Source organism: Salmo trutta, chromosome 34 (genome assembly GCF_901001165.1).
Source record: "Salmo trutta chromosome 34, fSalTru1.1, whole genome shotgun sequence".
In the NCBI taxonomy this organism is placed as follows: Eukaryota; Metazoa; Chordata; class Actinopteri; order Salmoniformes; family Salmonidae; genus Salmo; species Salmo trutta.
This window is the reverse complement of record NC_042990.1, coordinates 29,034,680-29,054,681: the sequence shown is the minus strand read 5'-3', so window position 1 is coordinate 29,054,681 and position 20,002 is coordinate 29,034,680. Positions and strand designations below refer to the sequence as shown.

The following is a 20,002-nucleotide window of genomic DNA, read 5'->3' as shown; positions in this document are numbered from 1 at the left end:
TTCCATCCAGCCACAAGAGCAGTAGTGAGGTTGGTGACTGATGTTGGGCGATTAGGCCTGGCTCAGTCAGCATTCCAATTCATCCCAAAGGTGTTCGATGGGATTGAGGTCAGGGCTCTGTGCAGACTAGTCAAGTTCTTCCACTCCGAACTCAAACTATTTTTTTGTATGGACCTCGCTTTGTTCACAGGGGTGTTGTCATGCTTACTCCTGGCATCCGCCAAACCCAGATTCGTCCATTGGACTGAGAGATGGTGAAATGGGATTCATCACTCCAGAGAAGGCTTTTCTACTGCTTCAGAGTCCAATGGCGGCGAACTTTACACCCCTCCAGTCTACGCTTGGCATTGCGCATAGGGATTTTATGGCTTGTGTGTGGCGGCTCGGCCGTGAAAACCCATTTCATGAAGCTCCTGACGAACAGTTATTGTGCTGATGTTGCTCCCAGAGGCAGTTTGGAACGCTGTAGTGAGTGTTGCAGCAGAAATAAGATTTTTTTTGTGAGCTTGTGTGGACTACCACTTTGCAGCTGAGCCGTTGTTGCTCCAAGAGGTTTCCACTATACAATAAAAGCACTTACAGCTGACCGGGTCAGTTCTAGCAGGGCAGAAATGTGAAGAACTGACTTGTTGGAAAGGTGGCATCCAATGACGGTGCCACGTTGAAAGTCCCTGAGCTCTTCAGTATGGGCTATTCTGCCAAGTTTGGTGTGGCCGAAATAGCCGAACCCACTAATTTAAGTTTTGTATATATAGTGTTCTTTCAGGCCGAGGAACCAACTAGCATCAAGTTGTAGAATCCTGAACTTCCCCTTTAACAAATGTTAAGTTACATTTTATAGCATCTTACAGTAGATTGAAAAAACATGAGAAAAAAAAAGACAAGTGAAAGACGTGGGAGCCAATTTCATTTTTTTGATTTATTCAGAGGCATTTGACAAGTTGAGCTGTGAGGGGGGTGAAGGGGCAGAAGCATGGTCGCAGGGGGGGGGGGGGGGTATCATGCTTAAACCAGAATACTTTTCCAAAAACTGACTCCCAAACCCAGTCCCTCTTTCCCACACAAACATGATTTTCCACATTACACATCCAGGAAATGCTAACCGAACAAATTGTTATCAAATCAGCAGGCCAATGTAGCATCCGTAAAGACATAAAAAGGTAAGAAAGAAGACTGGCTTAGTATTTATTTTTAGTCTCAAACCAGAAACAAAAGGCAGGTCCTTTTTTTAAACATTTGTTTGTTACTTATCGTCCAGTCATTGAATCCAAAAACTTAAACCGGTGAATTTGACCTTTTTTTTCACAAAAAACCCAGGCAAGAAAGTTCAATACATGGAAGCCACACCATCAAAAAGAAAAGCAGAAAGAAAAGCAAAATCTTGAGGATTTACAATCAATTAAGCTAAGAGTATTATAAATATATATAAACACTGGCAAAGGAAATATCTGAACTTTTCCATTATTCGTTCAAATTCTAAAGAGTACATGATTTATTTATTTTCATTAATATCTGGGAAATCAGAAGGGGGACAGTGGGAGAATAACCCTAAATCTAACAAATAGAAGTTTGTCTCTAATTCAAATGTATCTAAAGAGGTAGATTAAAAAAAACGGGTGGAGAAAGGGAGGGGGAAATAATAAACGTCACTTGTGCCCCTCGTGGACATCAGCGCGAGGTTGAACCGCGTGAGCACGCACGAGCCCATGCAGAGAAGTGTTCCTGGGGGGACTGAGGTATCGCAGCGAGCGCGTGGGCGCTAGGCGGGGTGAGGGCGGTGCCACCACAAACCCCCCTCAGCTGAGGTAGACAGCGTTCTACTGTGGAAGCATGGATACACACGAGCACTTTTACCACAATCAAAACATATTTACATTCTGCATGAAATCAAAAAGAAAGGAAAAACTTGGTATAGTATTTCGTTATCATGTTTTTTTTAGTTTTTTTTTTACTTATGTTTCCCATCCCAATCAAGGTAAATTTAGTACATTTTCTTGTGTGCATCTTGGATTTTTATGATGAATAACAATTGAAACTTCTCTCACTTCAATCAAGATTACAGCTGCTGGTTAAACAAACGCAACCTTCAGTTAACGTAGTTTCTATAGCAAAATAAGCATCCGTCAGTGACTCCCCTTACTTTCACCATGCAGTGAATGACACTAACGTAGACCGACTGCGGCTACTGGGGCCACCGCACATGGCCAAGCTCCCTCTGAAAAAACCCTAGTCAGGCTGTGGACTGCACTTCAGCCTGTCACTAACCTGGGATGACTTCCAAATGGCACCCTATTTTCAATGTTGTGTACAACTTGGAGCACTATAAGGGAAATGGGGTGCTATTTGAGACTAGGATGATGTAATAAAGCAGGTAAGGCCTAAGCAGGTAACAGAAATACAACTGAGAACAGACAGTACTGCTCTAACATGTCCATTTCTATGGAGGCTACAGAGAGAGAACTCAGTGTTCAGGCCCCTCCATGTGTGCTACCCATTGCACTTCCAGGAAGGCAAAAGGAAAAATCATTGTGTGAAAAATGTAACGTACTGTCAACAAATAGAATGTCAGAATCCCAAAACTAAACGGCATTGCTGCAGTATGTACGGTTGGCATTATTCAGCATTACTCTAATATATTCATTGTTTGTAGTTTTCATTAGATGGTGGATACACCTCAGGAAAACTGAGGCAATTTCTTCTCTCGATACTCCCGTCAGCAGCCAACAGTTTGGTGCCAACTCTGCCCTGGGCTCTATGTACAGAGACTCTATGAACAGGGCCACCGTCGACAGACATTGTACACGTGGCCGCCGGAGAGCGCTAGAGTTGAAGGCAAGGTCAGTTGGCAGCTGACCAAATTTTAAATTTTCTTAAAAAAATAAAAATGTTCAATAACTATTAGCTTTATAAAGTATACAAAATACCACAAAGCAAAATAAAAAAGAAAGGAACATTTTTTTCATATATATAATTATTTTCTTTTTCTCTTCATCTTCTTGAGGTACTAGAGATCCTGAGGTAGTTCAGTACAATGCATATTAAATTGGTTTTCCTGGCCAACACCATTCAACACGTCCCTTAAGTGTTAATGACAGTGTTATCCTCGCCTCTAAATATATTTTATATATCTATAAAATGCATCCGAATTTATAAAATGCCACTATCAATAGCAGGACAGGGGTGCCCTGTTAGACCACCACCGGGGCCCCTGTCCAATCAAACACCAGAGTATTACCCCGAGCCCCGCCCCATCAAAACCCCTCCCCCCAACCTTTCTCCATCCTACAAGGACTCAGAGCAATGCCTTTTTCTTTCCTAAGAAAACTCGGGAGAGAAAGTTTCAACCAACTAAACAAACACTTCATCCAGGTCAAAAAAAACAAAAAGTTAAAATAAAAAGGTAAAAACAAAAGTCAAAATTAACAGCCATCATCAACATGTGAGGTGGTTGAGTGTGTTACCACCAGGTGACAGGAGGGAGTTCATTATTATTTCTTCTTTGTGTTTTCTAGTGTACCAAAAAAAAAAAAAAACATTAAAACAATTAAGGAACCAATCAGGACCGAGGCGAGGGTGAGCAGGGGGTGAGGGTGGGTGACAACGTTGGAACCCTCAAGTACATTCTCACAGAGATGCAGACAGGTGTGGCGATGGGTTGGGGGGGGGGGGGTAGTGTCGGTCAAGGAGCTCGTCGAGAGGGGGGGGGGGTAGTGTCGGTCAAGGAGCTCGTCGAGAGGGGGGGGGTAGTGTCGGTCAAGGAGCTCGTCGAGAGGGGGGGGGGTAGTGTCGGTCAAGGAGCTCGTCGAGAGGGGGGGGGTAGTGTCGGTCAAGGAGCTCGTCGAGGGGGGGGGGGGGTAGTGTCGGTCAAGGAGCTCGTCGAGAGGGGGGGTAGTGTCGGTCAAGGAGCTCGTCGAGAGGGGGGGGGGGTAGTGTCGGTCAAGGAGCTCGTCGAGAGGGGGGGGTAGTGTCGGTCAAGGAGCTCGTCGAGGGGGGGTAGTGTCGGTCAAGGAGCTCGTCGAGGGGGGGTAGTGTCGGTCAAGGAGCTCGTCGAGGGGGGGTAGTGTCGGTCAAGGAGCTCGTCGAGGGGGGGTAGTGTCGGTCAAGGAGCTCGTCGAGGGGGGGTAGTGTCGGTCAAGGAGCTCGTCGAGGGGGGGGGGGGTAGTGTCGGTCAAGGAGCTCGTCGAGGGGGGGGGGGGTAGTGTCGGTCAAGGAGCTCGTCGAGGGGGGGTAGTGTCGGTCAAGGAGCTCGTCGAGGGGGGGTAGTGTCGGTCAAGGAGCTCGTCGAGGGGGGGATAGTGTCGGTCAAGGAGCTCGTCGAGAAGGGGGGGTGGGGGTGTAAGGTCAAGGAGGTCGTTGAAAGTGGGGGTGGGTGTGTAAGGTCGAGGAGGTCGCCGAGAGTGGGGGTGTACAGTTGGGTACCCATGACCCTTAACCCCTGAGATGAGCGCGTTGTCCCTGCCTGTGTGTTTCCCCTCTGGTCTGTCTTTGGGGGCGGTTCTGTCACTGGCCCCCCCTGGGCCAACCGGACACCCCCCATCTACTTCCGGGAGGGGCGGGGGAGGGGGGGTCCCTCCCCGCGGGGTGAGGGTTTGGGCTGCTGTTGTCGTCTCACCTGGGACAATATCTCCTGGATCTTCCTCTGGGCCAGCTGGGGAGGGGTAAGAGGGCAGAGGTCAGGACATGTCATCTGACAATGACATGCACACATCCATTGCGTCTAAGGTGATGAGTAGAATTAAGAATTCATCAAGCAGCAAGGTTAACGATGGCTGCAACTGAAATAGCACCCCATTCCCTTTATTACAGAATGGCACCCTATTCCTTCCTTCCTTAAGTAGTGCCCTATATAAGGAATTGGGTGCCCCTTCAGATGCAGCCATTGATTAATGCTACAAAGTGAAACAGTATTGTGGACAATCCTTACATAACAAGCAGACATTGTATACATTTTACACCCCCATTCACCCTACAGTCCACAACCTTACACTCAGCTTCATTCATACTGTGCACATAGCATGAACCAGCCTTTTAGCTCACTAATCAGAGCTGACTGGGATGAATATGGACTCGTTCTCTCTCCCCGTCAGAAGACACCACCTTGCCCAGTGACAGGGGTGGAGGAACATCCTGTTATCATAGCTCCTCCCATCTGATCCCTTCAGAACCACATGATGTGCAGAGGGGTAGATTTGGATTTGGGCAACAGTATTAGTACTGTAGTGAAATGATTTCAGACATACATTTGAATTAGTTTTACGCTCCTTTACTTTATTTCCTCATGCTTGTTTTTGATCTACTTAATTTGTTATTGTTTTACTGTAAAGTGAGTTGAAATTTAATTGCACTTTAAAGTTTCATTAGTGTAACATACCTGGCTTGCATAGAAGTGTCCAGTGATTTTGACAATGACCTGGTCGTTCTCGTCAGGTGTCTGGTCTCTGGGGACCACCACCTCAGCACTGGTCAAGTTCTGCAACTCATTCACCTGAGGGGGACCGAAGGAAAGCGAGAAACAGAGCAAGCGAGAGAGAAATGAACAAATTAATAAGTATTTTATATTATGGCCAAAGTAATAAGTGGTGTATTCAATTATTCTGCAGCAGAACTTATACATTTTGCAACAGTAAATTGCAGTGATCACACACACAGACCGGCCTCTGCGTACCGTTTTGCCTCCCTTGCCAATGACGCGTCCAGCAGCGAAAGAGGGCACCTTGATGTGAGCCTCTAGCTTCACCTCCTCCTTCGGCCCAAAGAAGTTCTCCTCCTTTAGCTTCCCGAAGATACGACCCTGAGCCTGGAACAGGGCAGACATCCCACACTGGAGTCAGGAAATGATAAACCCTTGATTGAAGCTACAGAAGCATCTTTATCAAACTGTAAATATCTGCTTTATTTGAGGTAATTTACTTGACAGGGACGATGGACATCAATCAACATTTCTGTAACTGTACCAGAATTAGCCAGCTAGCTAATTTTCAATTGTATAGACTACCGTGTTTATGGGAAAAAGGACAACACCTTTTCTCTGGTGCGGTGGGCATTGGACAGAAATAGCATGGCTGGAGAGCACGGTCCTGAGGGCTCCTACCTTGAACTGGGCCTCTGGTGGTCCAGCAATGATCACCATCCTCTGCTTTGTGTCCATACCTTCTGGAGGGGCTACCTGACAGGAGGAAAATGACATGTTAACACATCTGCACACACACACACTTTACTTGCTCTAATTACTGCCCACTGCTTCCCTTTACCCCATCAGGGACACATCAGAACAGCCTGAAGGAGGCGCCACCCAATCCCAATCTGAACCCTAACCCAATTTGCACTTCTGAGATGATTGATGGGTATAAGCAACAAACAAATTCATCTGAATGTTTGAAGCAAAAATAAAATACCTGGTTTGCATCTACGACACCGACTTCCTCTGCACTGATCTGAAATGGAGCGGATGGTGAAGGAGAACAAATAAGATGAGAAGCTACTTTAAGTTGACACGCAGCTCAAACCCTCCTGTGAGTTAAGTCCCTCACCTTGATGGAGGCTCCGGCGTAGCGGGACAGCTGCTTGATGTGTTGACCCTGTTTTCCAATGATCGCTCCGACCGCCAGCGCCGGGATGAACAGATGGACCGTCTCCGACTCCGGCTGCCCCTGGCCCTGTGGAACAGTAGAGGCCACAAGACAGTAGAGATCCCAGTGAGACCACAACAGAGCAACTCTGACCGCAAGGAGACCACAATCAGGCCTGGCAAACCGCGATAGCAGCCCAGATGAAAGTGACCAAGCAACAGATGCAGCGACACAGGAAGAAGGATCCTCACAGGGGCTCGCATCCCAAATGGAACCCTATTCCTTATTTGGTGCACTACTTTTGACTATAGCCATATAAGCCCTGGTCAAAAGTAGTGCACTATACAGGGAATAGGGTGCCATTTGAGACAGCCAGGGAGACTGGAAGCAGAGCTGATGGGAAGTTTCCTAAGGGCTTTATTAACAAAGTTGTACCTCATATTTACCAGTCAAATCTAGGCCAATTCAAATCCCCTCAGTAGCATATAGAATCACAATAGCACTGAACACACAGTATTGAAGAGGTTGAACACAACTAAACAGATCACAACTTCCAATGTGGACTGTGTCCCAATTATCTCTCCTTTCTCACCAAGTGAGAACTTGTTCACTTCCTGTTATGGATTAGAAAGAAAAAGACTGATATGGAAATTCCCTCCTACCCATGACAATACAAATCCAATGCTTTTAAATTTGTGGGAAGTAGTGATCGAGTGCACATTTCAGGAGGAATGACAGATTGGGACGCACCCAGGGCATAAGAGAACCACCGACTCTAGAAAGATGCGCAAATCTGTAGCATCCAGTGCCTAGTTCAGGTAAACACAGCATCCTGAGGGTTCTCCGTTTCTCTGTAGCAACTGAGCACATCTAAATAATCCACACAGTATATGGATGCACCACTCTGATAATCCCTTTCAGATGGAAGTCAGAATGCTTGGCCCTGCTCAGTCACTCCTCAGCGCTTCCACAGACACTGTAGAACAGATTGTATTGACGATGACCTGTAGCAAACTGTGTCCGCTCACTGCACATGGCTGGTGTTAGAGAAAAGTGGGTGAGATCTTTTAGATGAGGGGGCAGGAGGTATTAATATTATACATTTGGCTCTGGTTGAAAGTAGTGCACTATATAGGGAATAAGGTGACATGTGGGACAGAGCTGCTGGGACTGCTAGTTTTAATCTAGAGGATGTCATCAAATCATTACACTTCAGTCATCCAAATCCTGGGTCACATTCAGAAGCCTCCAGATGGGAACAAACGTTTTCAAGGAGGCGGTTCCAGATTAAACTGTTCAATAGACAGGTGTCCGCTTGAAAACATTTGCCCCCTTCTAAACACGCAAAGGTGTTCAATAGCTGCTCTTTTGTCAGCTGAAGACTTGAGGGCCCAACTAAACCCAGCAGACACTGGGGCCCTCTGGGACTAGGGGCCCCTTCCCAGCAGGTTTCAGAGTAATGAACTTAAACGTGTTGTGCCCTCCCTAGGGGTCAAATGTTACTGCGAGCCCTACCTTGTTACCCTATCCGGCAGCGAGCAGCCAGAAGCCGTGCAAAGCACTGTGGGAAGGGAGACTTACAGAGACAGGCTGGCTGCTCGCCGATAGCACAGATGCCCAAAATGGCCCTTCACCCCCGAAGGAACTGCTCTATAGGAGAGAATAACACAAAACCAAGTCACTGTCGTGCCCCCAAATGGCTGCACTAAGGAGAGAGGAACATAGACAGGGTCACTGAAAGATCCAAAATGGCTTCAGTCAGAGGTTGGTCTGTTTTAGGTTTCTTCTTGCAGAAATTCAGTAAGGAGGGGGCCATCCTTAAGCGTCACCAAGAGGCTCTGTGGAGTAGACCCAGGGAGGTAGGCGGGGTGGGGAGGGGAAAGGTCCAGACACTCACCCCGAATGAGGAGTAGCCACCCTGGGCACCGGGAGGTGGGGCGTTGTGTCCCATGGAGGGGCCCATACCTGGAGCACCACCAGGGAACAAACCCAAAGCATTCAGGTTGAGTCCTGGAATCAGGTTAGACTGGAGCTGGGGATAGACAGAGCGAGAGAGAGATGGACAGAGGAAGAGAGAATTACTACCAGATAAAAGTTACTAGAAAAAAATAATAATAATCTCAGGGAAACCAGTCGAATACAATTAAAGGCTGAGAGACGGCACACGCAGGTCCGTAGCAAGTAGTTAAACATCACGTTTCTATACCTTCACTGTTATTTCAGTGATAAGAAAAGTATCTCCCAGGGGTCATTCCAAATGGCGCCATATATAGCACACAAAAGTAGAACACTGTAGGGACACTACTCTGGATTCTTTGGTTCTACCGACACAGTGTGCTGTGCCCAGCGTGTGAGAACAAGGACCTACATTCATAGCAGCCACGTCGTTCTCATACGACTCCCTGACCTTCTTCATGACTTCCTCCTCGGCGAGGGAGCAGGCCTCGATAGAACCCTTCACTGTGATGGTCCTCTCAGGGTTGTACAGCGTCAGGTCCTGGAGACTGAAGGAGAAGGACATCCATTACCACCTTGGTCTCTAGTGGATGTGTGTATTGTGATGGGAGACTGACCTTGTGTTCGTTATACCCTAAAGACATGAGGATTTTGTCATTGGTGTGTTTTGGGATTATTTTAGAGGTGAATTTGACAAGACTAAAATGTACGCGTGTGGCACCCAGTCATTTTGATAACGTGATGACAATGGCTTGTGTTCATCAGTTAAGGGTGTACAATGGCGACCTGTCATTCAGGGCAGGTGGGTCACAGTGTCACAGTTTGCAAACAATGTAAAAAAGAAAAGATTGATCCTTGAGTTAATCAATCCGCATACAAACATGGTCTCTTTAGGCAGCGCCAAAAATGCCTAGCTCAATGCTTTCTGTGGTGGAGGGGCAGCCACCGGAAATAGTGCGGAGGCATTGCTCTGTGATTGGCTCAGTGTTGTGTCACTCACGGGGATACTACGCACCGCAGAATCTACGCAGTTTAAGCCCCCTTGGACACAGCCCTAGACTTGCATTAGAAGTGGCCATCCAAGAAGGCTCAAGGCCATTGGTCACAGATAAAATAAAATGAAATCATGTTATATCTACCATAGCTTTGATTGGACTGATCATGTCAACATCATACTTTCAAAATCTTAGCTAGCCAAGCAGTCTTCATCATGAATCCTTTTCAAATGAAGAGAAATTATAAAAATTGGTGCTCATTGGCCATAAACATTACACAGCAAGTCAGAAATCACAAATTCAACAATGAATGGTTTGGAAGGAATCAGCGGCTAACTGCCAGCGTCACAAAGCAATCACTATTTTGCTTCCCTTGCCTGCTATGTTTAAGGATTTTAAACTGTCCGAAAGGGTCTCTTCTCCAAGTTTAAAAGGATAAACATTCACATGCAACACCATGGACCAGAAAAGGTTGAATATAGACATCCCTCGAGTGGTGTGGGGGCTGTGCTTTGGCAAAGTGGGTGGGGTTATATCCTGCCTGTTTGGCCCTGTCCGGGGGTATCATCGGATGGGGCCACAGTGTCTTCTGATCCCTCCTGTCTCAGCCTCCAGTATTTATGCTGCAGTAGTTTATGTGCCGGGGGGCTAGGGTCAGTCTGTTTCATCTGGAGTATTCTCTTGTCTTATCCGGTGTCCTGTGTGAATTTAAATATGCTCTCTCTAATTCTCTCTCTCTCTCTCTTTCTTTCTTTCTTTCTTTCTTTCTCTCTCTCGGAGGACCTGAGCCCCAGGACCATGCCTCGGGACTACCTGGCATGATGACTCCTTGCTGTCCCCAGTCCACCTGGCCATGCTGCTGCTCCAGTTTCAACTGTTCTGCCTGCGGCTACGGAACCCTGACCTGTTCACCGGACGTGCTTGTTGCACCCTCGACAACTACAATGATTATTATTATTTGACCATGCTGGTCATTTATGAACATTTTAACATCTTGACCATGTTCTGTTATAATATCCACCCGGCACAGCCAGAAGAGGACTGGCCACCCCTCATAGCCTGGTTCCTCTCTAGGTTTCTTCCTAGGTTTTTGGCCTTTCTAGGGAGTTTTTCCTAGGGAGTTTTTCCTAGCCACCGTGCCTCTTTCACATGCATTGCTTGCTTTTCGGGGTTTTAGGCTGGGTTTCTGTACAGCACTTTGCGATTTCAGCTGATATACGAAGGGCTATATAAATAAAATTTGATTTGATTTGATATTAGCCATGCTATCAATCCAGATTGACTTCTGCCGGGTTCAAAACTGGGAACTCAGAAATCTCAGACTGTGTGTTCAAGACAACTGGGAACTCTTTGGGGGGACTAGCTCCGACTGGGAAAATACATTTTGAACGGTCATCGAACTCAGAATTCCAAGTCGGTACTCGGGTCCCTTTCTAGAGGTCCAACTTTCCAACCTGAAGAACACTGACATCATGATTCAATCCCCCAAGTTCCCAGTTGTCTTGAAAACACCATATATACAGAGAATGCCACACTGATGACAAGGTTTGCCCACAAGGACTGCTGCGCACTGCACAAAGGTGAGTCCAAAAAGTTGTCTTGTATGTTGCCGCATAAATGACGTAATGCCAGGGAGATACGTATACTGTAGCTAAGAAAGTAATATTAAGTATGGTGTGTAGTAAGCTGTTAGTAGCCCATGTGTCTCACCCTAAGAGTTTGGTCCCTCTCCACCTCAGAACTTAGCCTACACTGTTTTGACTTGGTGGTGCACATATAGCCTTGGCCAGTTTTACAGAAATGTCTTCGTTTACAATTGTAAAAGCTTTGTCTACTTACATACCCCCGTTATTTATTATTTTCTGACTGTGTACAGGGAGAATATTGTAAGAACACCCCATGTTCTGAATTATGTCGCTGTCCATTTCAAAAGGTGCTGAACAAATAGGCATAGGCCTATTGTAGTCCTTAGCTTGCTCATAGTGTCAAAATTACAACTTGCCTCTTATCCACTCATCGTCCCCTAATGTCATACTTTCTATCACAATTGTTATATAGGTCTCATTAGTATCCGATTTATTTTTGTCAATGTTGGAATTATACAATTCTTTGTGTATTATAAAAAGCTCATGTGCTTTTCTAAATGAGGGGGAATACTATAATGTCTTTGGGTCTGTAATCATGTTTGCCAGTGAGTTCAGTAATAGACCCATGTAATTCCAGTTGATACTGCGAGGGTTATTTGGTTTGTACAACGTGCTGTCTATAAAAGTGGATCCTTGTGATTGCATTGTCCTTTTTAGACCACATAGGCCTAATAAAATACTTAAAGCAGTAAGCTAACCACCTCCCGTGAATTAGAGTAAAGTTAAATTCAGCAAGACACCTGAATTTCTGTCTGTGTCCATTTTGAAAGTGCTGAAGGAAGACCTCCCTCGTCGCAGCTCGTTTGCTTGCACTTGCTTATAGCCTACTTAAAGATAAGTGTTAATGATAAGAATAAACATGAATTTACTGAACACAAATGTAATGTTTGTGTATGGTTCAAAAGTCAACTCATGTCAGCATTCGTTATTAAAGGAGAACGCAGTTTTATGGAGTTACATAACTCCACAAGGAGTCAGCAGAAACCAACTAATTATTTAATCAAGTCTGCCATATCAGCTATGGTTATTAAAAAAAAGGCAGTAAATGAGGCTGAATGAACTGCTTTGCTGCCAGACAAGGCTCCACCGATACCCAAGTGTAGCAATGTTAAGGATTCACTCCATGGTGCTGAAAGGAAATGTCTGCTGTTGGGACAGCTTTATGTAGGCCCTAACAGTTTGTGGGCACCGTTTGTCATGTTATAGTACAATTAATGGATTGTTTAGTGTTGTGGATTCGCTGGCATGCATCAACAACCAAAATTGGTTGAGTTTGCCGCACCAAGATTTACATGCTAAAATGGACTTTATTATTTCACTAGTCAGAGAAATTAGAAGTTCTGACTTTGGGACGTGTGTGGTCATCTTACGGGGAGATGGTGATCTTGGTCTCTGTGTCCACTTCAATCTTTTTTAGGTTCCGTCCTTCCTTCCCGATCAGTCGGCCCACAAAGTTGTTGTGAGCCAGAATCTTGAGTGGAATCTCCTCAGTACTGTTGGTAGAGAGGAGAGGCAGAGCGAGAGAAAGACAACAGGAGTTAATTGTTCAAGTCGAAGAATAATTAAAAGTGGAACTGACGTTTTAGCAACATGAAATCTTATTAAAATCTGATCATATACTTGGTTAACATTGACAAGTGAGCAAGTCGTCATTTTCACGTTTTCATAAATTCATAGAATGTTTGGGAATGACAGAGCAAGGCATGTGAAAATTCCATAGCAATACAGAGGGAAAGCAGCCCTGCGGTTGAACAATTAATAGACACTGCAGTAAATAAAACCATCCGTCTTGTCCAGGACCGCAGTCTACGCAGACTGGTAGGCCACAGCCAATCCGAGCCACAGTAGGCCTATATGCAAATAAGCTTTTGCCACACGGGCCTGCCATCATTCACTTTAAACTGGACTGTGTGTTTACAGGCAGTAGCAACAGCGTGACTTTAGATTAGAACACATTCGCCAAAAGCCACAAATTACACTAAATGGATTTCTTCAAATATCACGAGTCCTCTTACATTTCGGAACTTCACAGTCCTATTGATCAAACAATAATGAAAAGGTAGTCTATCCCTCAGAACAGTTTTCTTTTTACTTTCTTTTTAAAGCTGCCCAGAGAGGACATCATTTTTATGGGCAGAGGCAACTCGTTCCACTCTGGAGGCTCCAGTATACAAGAAAGTACCTTTCCCAGCATTACTCCTGAACCTGTATAAGCACACATTAGCAACACCTGATCTGGTGCTGTGATTGTGTGCATCCCTAACATGGGGAAGTAATCAGATATCTGGGCGCAGAACCATAAATAATTCTGTAAACCTAACCCAGTCTAATCTGGGACACCCTAGCCTCAACAAGCAGCCAGTTGAGTTCCTGAAAGCAGCTCCTGTATCTGGAGCTTCCCCTTCAGAAGCTTAGATAAACCACCAAACCAGGAAGTACTAGCGTAGTCAAAATGGCATTGAATGAAGGCAGTAGCTAGCACTCTCGTGGAGTCCTTATCAAGCAGCTTGGACCTTCTAGCCAAAAACGTAGTCCTGGCATTAACCTTCCCCGTCCTTCTGCAGCTTCCCTGGCAATGCATGCAAACTGTCCCACGGTTTGACAACTGAATGGGAACTTGCCAGCTCTCCCATTTGATCGACGCCAATACATTTGATTGACCACTGCTAACTGTGGATAAGTCGTTCAGGGTAAGCATAGCTACTGTAGCTAGCAAAGTGATTCACATGTCTTACTAGCAACCCAATTGACACCTGCATCCCTTCCTGTAGCCACCGAAAAGCGATATGAGGGGGGAAAGTTGGTCACACCCACTCCGTATTTTTAGCTTGCTAAATAAATAATGAATGCAGAATTGCTGTATGGTGCACTCAATATCTTGTAGTTGAGTAACCAGCCTAGGCTACTGAACAAATGTGGCTGTAATACATTTCTCCTTTGCGTGGTGTTTTGTTGCAGGTTTAGTTCTTTGCTTATTCATCTTCAAGCTATAAAAACTGAAGCCAGACGGCAACATTTTAATAGGCTAGCTAGGACTGTGGCATGTGTCTGAACACCTTGCCGCGTGCTATAAACGGGACACACGAAAGCAGCGCAATTCAAGTTGAATTCACCGATGCGAGCGAAATCAGGTGAATCAGTATATGACTCAACTGTTGACTAATTTATACTCGCGTGTGTCCTATTGTCCTTTAGTAGTCATTTAAACCCGCATCTGAATCCTTTATCTTTCAAAGTTTCAACAACCAATATGAAATTGTTCTGGCTGCATTTTCTGCAGGCTACAGCAGTGACCCTTCGGCACAGAACCTCGTCATGGACATTTAGCCTACAACACGTTTAAACATTTCGTCCGGTAGAAGAGTCGGTTAGTGCTCTGGCTGGCTCGTGTGTGTCTGGGAAGAGGGTTGTGTGTGGCAACGCAATGCCCGTTGGTGTGCAGCAGGTTGGCAGTTCTTGCTGTGACTTGTAGTGCAGTGCAACGTTGGCGGTATGGTAGTGGGCCAAAATGAATTAACCAAAATCATTGCCGGTGTTGTGCCGAAGATCCCCTCCTCCCCCACAATTCTTCAGTGCTGCGACTTACTTGCTAGTTGAGATTTCTGATCACGTTAAGCTGCGTTTCATTTAACTTAGGTTGATTTGTCCGAGGGGGAGGCACTAGTAATGTTTGCAGTTTTTGGTTTGGCTATTTGTTTCAAGTGTATTCGTCTATAAATAAATCTCTTTGCCAAAATTCGTCATCTCTCCCATGTCTTAGTCAACTAGTAGTTGTTCTGAAACATTTATTTCTTGCCTACATTTTACTCCCTCTATGCTTAACACATTAATGATACATTTGGGTTGCCTATCCTGACGTGAAGTCTGTTCTATAGAAAGTATTTGACTCTAGCCACAAAATTAAGGAAATTACAAGGGGAATAGGATTTCGGCAAGGCTTTTTTCTTGCCTGCCAAAATCTTCCACCCCCTTCTAATATCCTTCATTTTGTGGCTTGAGTCACATACTTTCTGTGGCACACACAGTACTGGTCAACATGAGCTACCAAAATTATTCTGAAGTGTGCAAGGCCCTGCAGTCCCGACATAGAAGGGGGGGGGGGGGGGGGGGGTTCATCGGCCAAGAAAATGGCCTTGTGAAATACCCCTCTAATTTCCTGACTAGAGTCAAATACTTTGTAGCACAAAGAGTGAAATACTTTCTATAGAACAAACTTCACGTCAGGACAGGCAACTGAAATGAATGTGCGTGTACCATTAAACAGAGGGAGTAAAATGTAGGCAAACATTTCAGAACTACTAGTCAAATAAGACATGAGATGAATTTTGGCAAAGAGATTGATTTCTAGACATACACTTGAAACAAATAGCCAAACCGAAAACTGCAGACCTTACTAGCGCCTTACCCCATTATCAAACGGACATAAGAAAATGTAATTAAAACGCGATCGGAAATCTCAACCAGCAAGCAAGTCTTTTCACGTGAAAGAGGGGGGACAAATCTGTCAGGGGGTTGATTTTCTGGACAACACCGGGCTGGATAGAAATGTGTCATGCCTTGGTTGACACATGCGCTAGCCTATTACCCATGTAATGACTGACATGTGATCGTTGCCCTTGTTAGCTGGATTGTATTACACGGAACCCAAACCGGCTGCGCGCATGCACCATCGTGCATACATTAATTTCTATAAACCAATGAGGGATAGGCAGGACTTGCAGCGCGATCTGCGTCAGAAATAGGAGTTCTATTTTAACCCTTGGTATCGCAGACGCTCATTGGCGCGCGCGAACAGTGTGGGTGCAATAATTGATTAACATGGATTTCTACATTTCTTTTTTTGACTCTGACCGGACACGTCGCGTGCCTTTCTATTTCTGACGCAGATCGTACTGCAAGTCCTGCCTCTCCCATCTTCTCATTGGTTTATAGAAGCAGGTACCCACGTGCCATCTCCTCATTGGTCATACCCACGTGGGTGATTGAAAGACGAACTGTTTTGCCGGTTGTGGTAATACTACGAAAGTGTAGATGCCGATCACCATATAAATTCAAAGATGAAAAAGCCTGGAAGGAGGAGAGATGACTAGAAACGATTCGGTTGGCCGTTTTATGTGTGGATTATTTGTCAGAGTAGAGGACCTTTTGCATTTCAGGTAACAACTCAATGTTTATATCCCAGGACAAATTAGCTAGCAACAGCAAGCTAGCTAGCAAGTGCAAGCTAACTAGCCATACATGTTTAATGCTTTTCGACCTGTCCCCAAATTAATGTTATTGGTAAAGACTTTGTTTTGATATTTTAACCTGCGTGTCGTGATTGCGTTTGGTGTAGGGGGACAAAATAAATGTATGCACAATAGCGCACGCGCAGCTGGTTTGGGTTCTCTGTTAGTTACAGACATCAGATTTGTCCAAAATATTGAGTCATTGAAACAGTGCATCTCGAATGGAGGAAGCAAACAATGTACCAGGCCAGCTTTGATTTACAACCTGATAGTTAAACATTTTGGACTACCAAAACATTTATTGGTGAATAACAGTACCAGTCAAAACACTCATTCCACAGTTGATTTTTTTCATTGTATTATAATAGTGAAGACATCAAAACTATGAAATAACACATATGGAATCATGTAGTAACCAAAAACGTGTAAACCAAAATATATTTTGCATTTGTGAATCTTCAAAGTAGCCACTCTTTGCCTTGATGACAAGTTAACACTCGTGGCATTCTCTCAACCAGCTTCATGAGGTAGTCACCTGGAATGCATTTCAATTAAGAGGTGTGCCTTGTTAAATGTTATTAAAATGGAAAGAAACTCCATAAATTGTGTTTGAGCCAATCAGCTGTGTTGTGACAAGGTAGGGTTGGTATATAGAAGATGGTCTTTTACCAAATAGGGCTAAATCCATATTATGGCAAGAACAGCTCAAATAAGCAAAGAGAAACGACATTCCACCAAGTGACTCGGTCTATAAAAAAAAAAAAAAAAAGTGGTCAGATGAAGCAGATGCTAAACTACAGGACTGTTTTGCTATCACAGACGAACATTTTCCGGGATTCTTCCGATGGCATTGAATACACCACATCAGTCACTGGCTTTATCGATAAGTGCAGAGGACATCATCCCCACAGTGACTGTACGTACATACCCCAACCAGAAGCCATGGATTACAGGCAACATTCGCACTGAGCTAAAGGGTAGAGCTGCTGCTTTCAAGGTGTGGGACTCTAACCCAGAAGCTTACAAGAAATCCTGCTATGCCCTGTGATGAACCATCAAACAGACAAAGCATCAATACAGGGCTAAGATTGAATCATACTACACCAGCTCCGACGCTGGTCTTACGTGGCAGGACTTGCAAACTATTAGACTACACAGGGAAGCACAGCCGCGAGCTGCCCAGTGACACGAGCCTAACAGATGAGCTAAATCACTTCTATGCTCGCTTCGAGGTAAGCAACACTGAGGCATGCATGAGAGCATCAGTTGTTCCGGATGACTGTGTGATCACGCTCTGTAGCCAAAGTAAGACCTTTAAACAGGTCAACACACACAAGGCTGCGGGGCCAGAAGGATTACCAGGACGTGTGCTCCGGCATGTGCTGACAAACTGGCAGGTGTCTTCATTGACATTTTCAACATGTCCCTGATTGAGTCTAATACCAACATTTTTCAAGCAAACCACCATAGTCCCTGTGCCCAAGAACACAAGGGCAACCTACCTAAATGACTACAGACCCGTAGCACTCACGTCAGTAGCCATGAAGTGCTTTGAAAGGCTGGTAATGGCTCACATCAACGCCATTATCAAAGAAACCCTAGACCCACTTCCAATTTGCATACCGCCCAAACAGATCATGCAATCGCTATTGCACTCCACACTGCCCTTTCCCAACTGGACAAAAGGAACACCTATGTGAGAATGCTATTCATTGACTACAGCTCAGCGTTCAACACCATAGTGCCCTCAAAGCTCATTACTAAGCTAAGGATCCTGGGACTGAACACCTCCCTCTGCAACTGGATCCTGGACTTCCTGACGGGCCGCCCCCAGGTGGTGAGGGTAGGTAGCAACACATCTGCCACGCTGATCCTCAACACTGGAGCCCCCCAGGGGTACATGCTCAGTCCCCTCCTGTACTCCCCGTTCACCCACGACTGCATGGACAGGCACAACTCCAACACCATCATTAAGTTTGCAGACGACAACAGTGGTAGGCCTGATCCCCGACAACGACGAGACAGCCTATAGGGAGGAGGTCAGACCTGGCCGGGTTGTGCCAGAATAACAACATCTCCGTCAACGTAACCAAGACTAAGGAGATGATTGTGGACTACAGGAAAAAGGAGGACCGAGCACGCCCCTATTCTCATCGTCGGGGCTGTAGTAGAGCAGGTTGAGCGCTTCAAGTTCCTTGGGGTCCACATCACCAAACTAGACTGGTCCAAACACACCAAGACAGTCGTGAAGAGGGCACGACAAAGCCTATTCCCCCTCAGGAAACGAAAAAGATTTGGCATGGGTCCTGAGATCTTCAAGTTTCTACAGCTGCAACGGAGAGCATCCTGACTGGTTGCATCACTGCCTGGTACGGTAATTGCTTGGCCTCCGACCGCAAGGCACTACAGAGGGTAGTGCGTACGGCCCAGTACATCACTGGGGATAAGCTGCCTGCCATCCAGGACCTCTACACCAGGCAGTGTCAGAGGAAGGCCCTAAAAGTTGTCAAAGACCCCAGCCACCCGGTTCTCTCTACTACCGCACGGCAAGCTGTACCAGAGTACCAAGTCTAGGACAAAAAGGCTTCAACAGTTTTTACCCCCAAGCCATAAGACTCCTGAACAGGTAATCAAATGGCTACCTGGACTATTTGCATCTCAATTGGCCCGACCAACCAGTGCTCCCGCACATTGGCTAACCGCATTGTCCCGCCACCCACCACCCCCTCCTCTCTGTTCATAATATATGCATAGTCACTTTAACCATATCTACATACTACCTCAAATCAGCCTGACTAACCGGTGTCTGTATGTAGCCTCGCTACTTTTATAGCCTCGCTACTGTATATAGCCTCGCTACTGTTTTTCAGTCTTTTTACTGTTGTTTTTATTTCTTTACCTATTGTTCACCTAATACAGGCTCTAACCAATAGTGCAAAAAAGGTAAGTAAGCATTTCACTGTAAGGTCTACTGTTGTATTCGGCGCACGTGACAAACTTTGATTTGAATACTTTAAGACATGGTCAGTCAATGCAGAAAACTTCAAGAACTTTTAAAGTTTATTCAAGTGCAGTCGCAAAAACCATGAAGCACTATGATGAAACTGGTTCTCCGGAAGACTGCCACAGGAAAGGAAGACCCAGAGTTACCTCTGCTGCAGAGGATAAGTTCATTAGTTACAAGCCCAAATAAATGCTTCAGAGTTCAAGTAACAGACAACATCAAGTGTATGAAGTCAGGTCTTCATGGTCAAATTGCTGAAATAAAACCACTACTAAAGGACACCAAAAAAAAAAAAAACTTGCTTGGGCCAAGTAAAACGCAATGGACATTAGACCGGTGGAAATCTGTCCTTTGGTCTGAGTCCGAATGAGATTTTCCAACCGCCGTGTCTTTGTGAGACGCAGAGTAGGTGAACGGATGATCTCTGCATGTGTGGTTACCACAGTGAAGCATGGAGGTGGTGGTGTGATGGTGCTTTGCTGGTAACACCGTCTGATTAAAAAATAATAATAAAAAAAAATATTTTTTTTCTCCAAAAACAGGACAATGACCCAGCAGACCTCCAGGCTGTGTAAGGGCTATTTGACCAAGGAGGAGAGTGATT

At 45.3% G+C, this 20,002-nt stretch overlaps 1 protein-coding gene across 2 annotated transcripts in view; it reads right to left on the bottom strand.

Moving 5' to 3' along the window:
• Positions 1-4,194: 4,194 nt before the first annotated feature.
• Positions 4,195-20,002, bottom strand: part of igf2bp3 (insulin-like growth factor 2 mRNA binding protein 3) — a 38,157-nt gene continuing 22,349 nt past the window's right edge. Inside the window, exons 8-17 of one of the 2 annotated variants that reach the window (XM_029732497.1) lie at positions 12,537-12,659; positions 8,938-9,073; positions 8,467-8,601; positions 8,151-8,219; positions 6,531-6,656; positions 6,396-6,434; positions 6,092-6,166; positions 5,666-5,797; positions 5,372-5,485; positions 4,195-4,648 (exon numbers count right to left, since the gene is read on the bottom strand). In XM_029732497.1, the coding sequence (XP_029588357.1) occupies positions 4,538-4,648; positions 5,372-5,485; positions 5,666-5,797; positions 6,092-6,166; positions 6,396-6,434; positions 6,531-6,656; positions 8,151-8,219; positions 8,467-8,601; positions 8,938-9,073; positions 12,537-12,659 (1,060 nt within the window). In that variant the 3' untranslated portion in view covers positions 4,195-4,537. The remainder of the gene's footprint in view (positions 4,649-5,371; positions 5,486-5,665; positions 5,798-6,091; positions 6,167-6,395; positions 6,435-6,530; positions 6,657-8,150; positions 8,220-8,466; positions 8,602-8,937; positions 9,074-12,536; positions 12,660-20,002) is intronic. The other variant, XM_029732498.1, reaches the window with a different exon arrangement.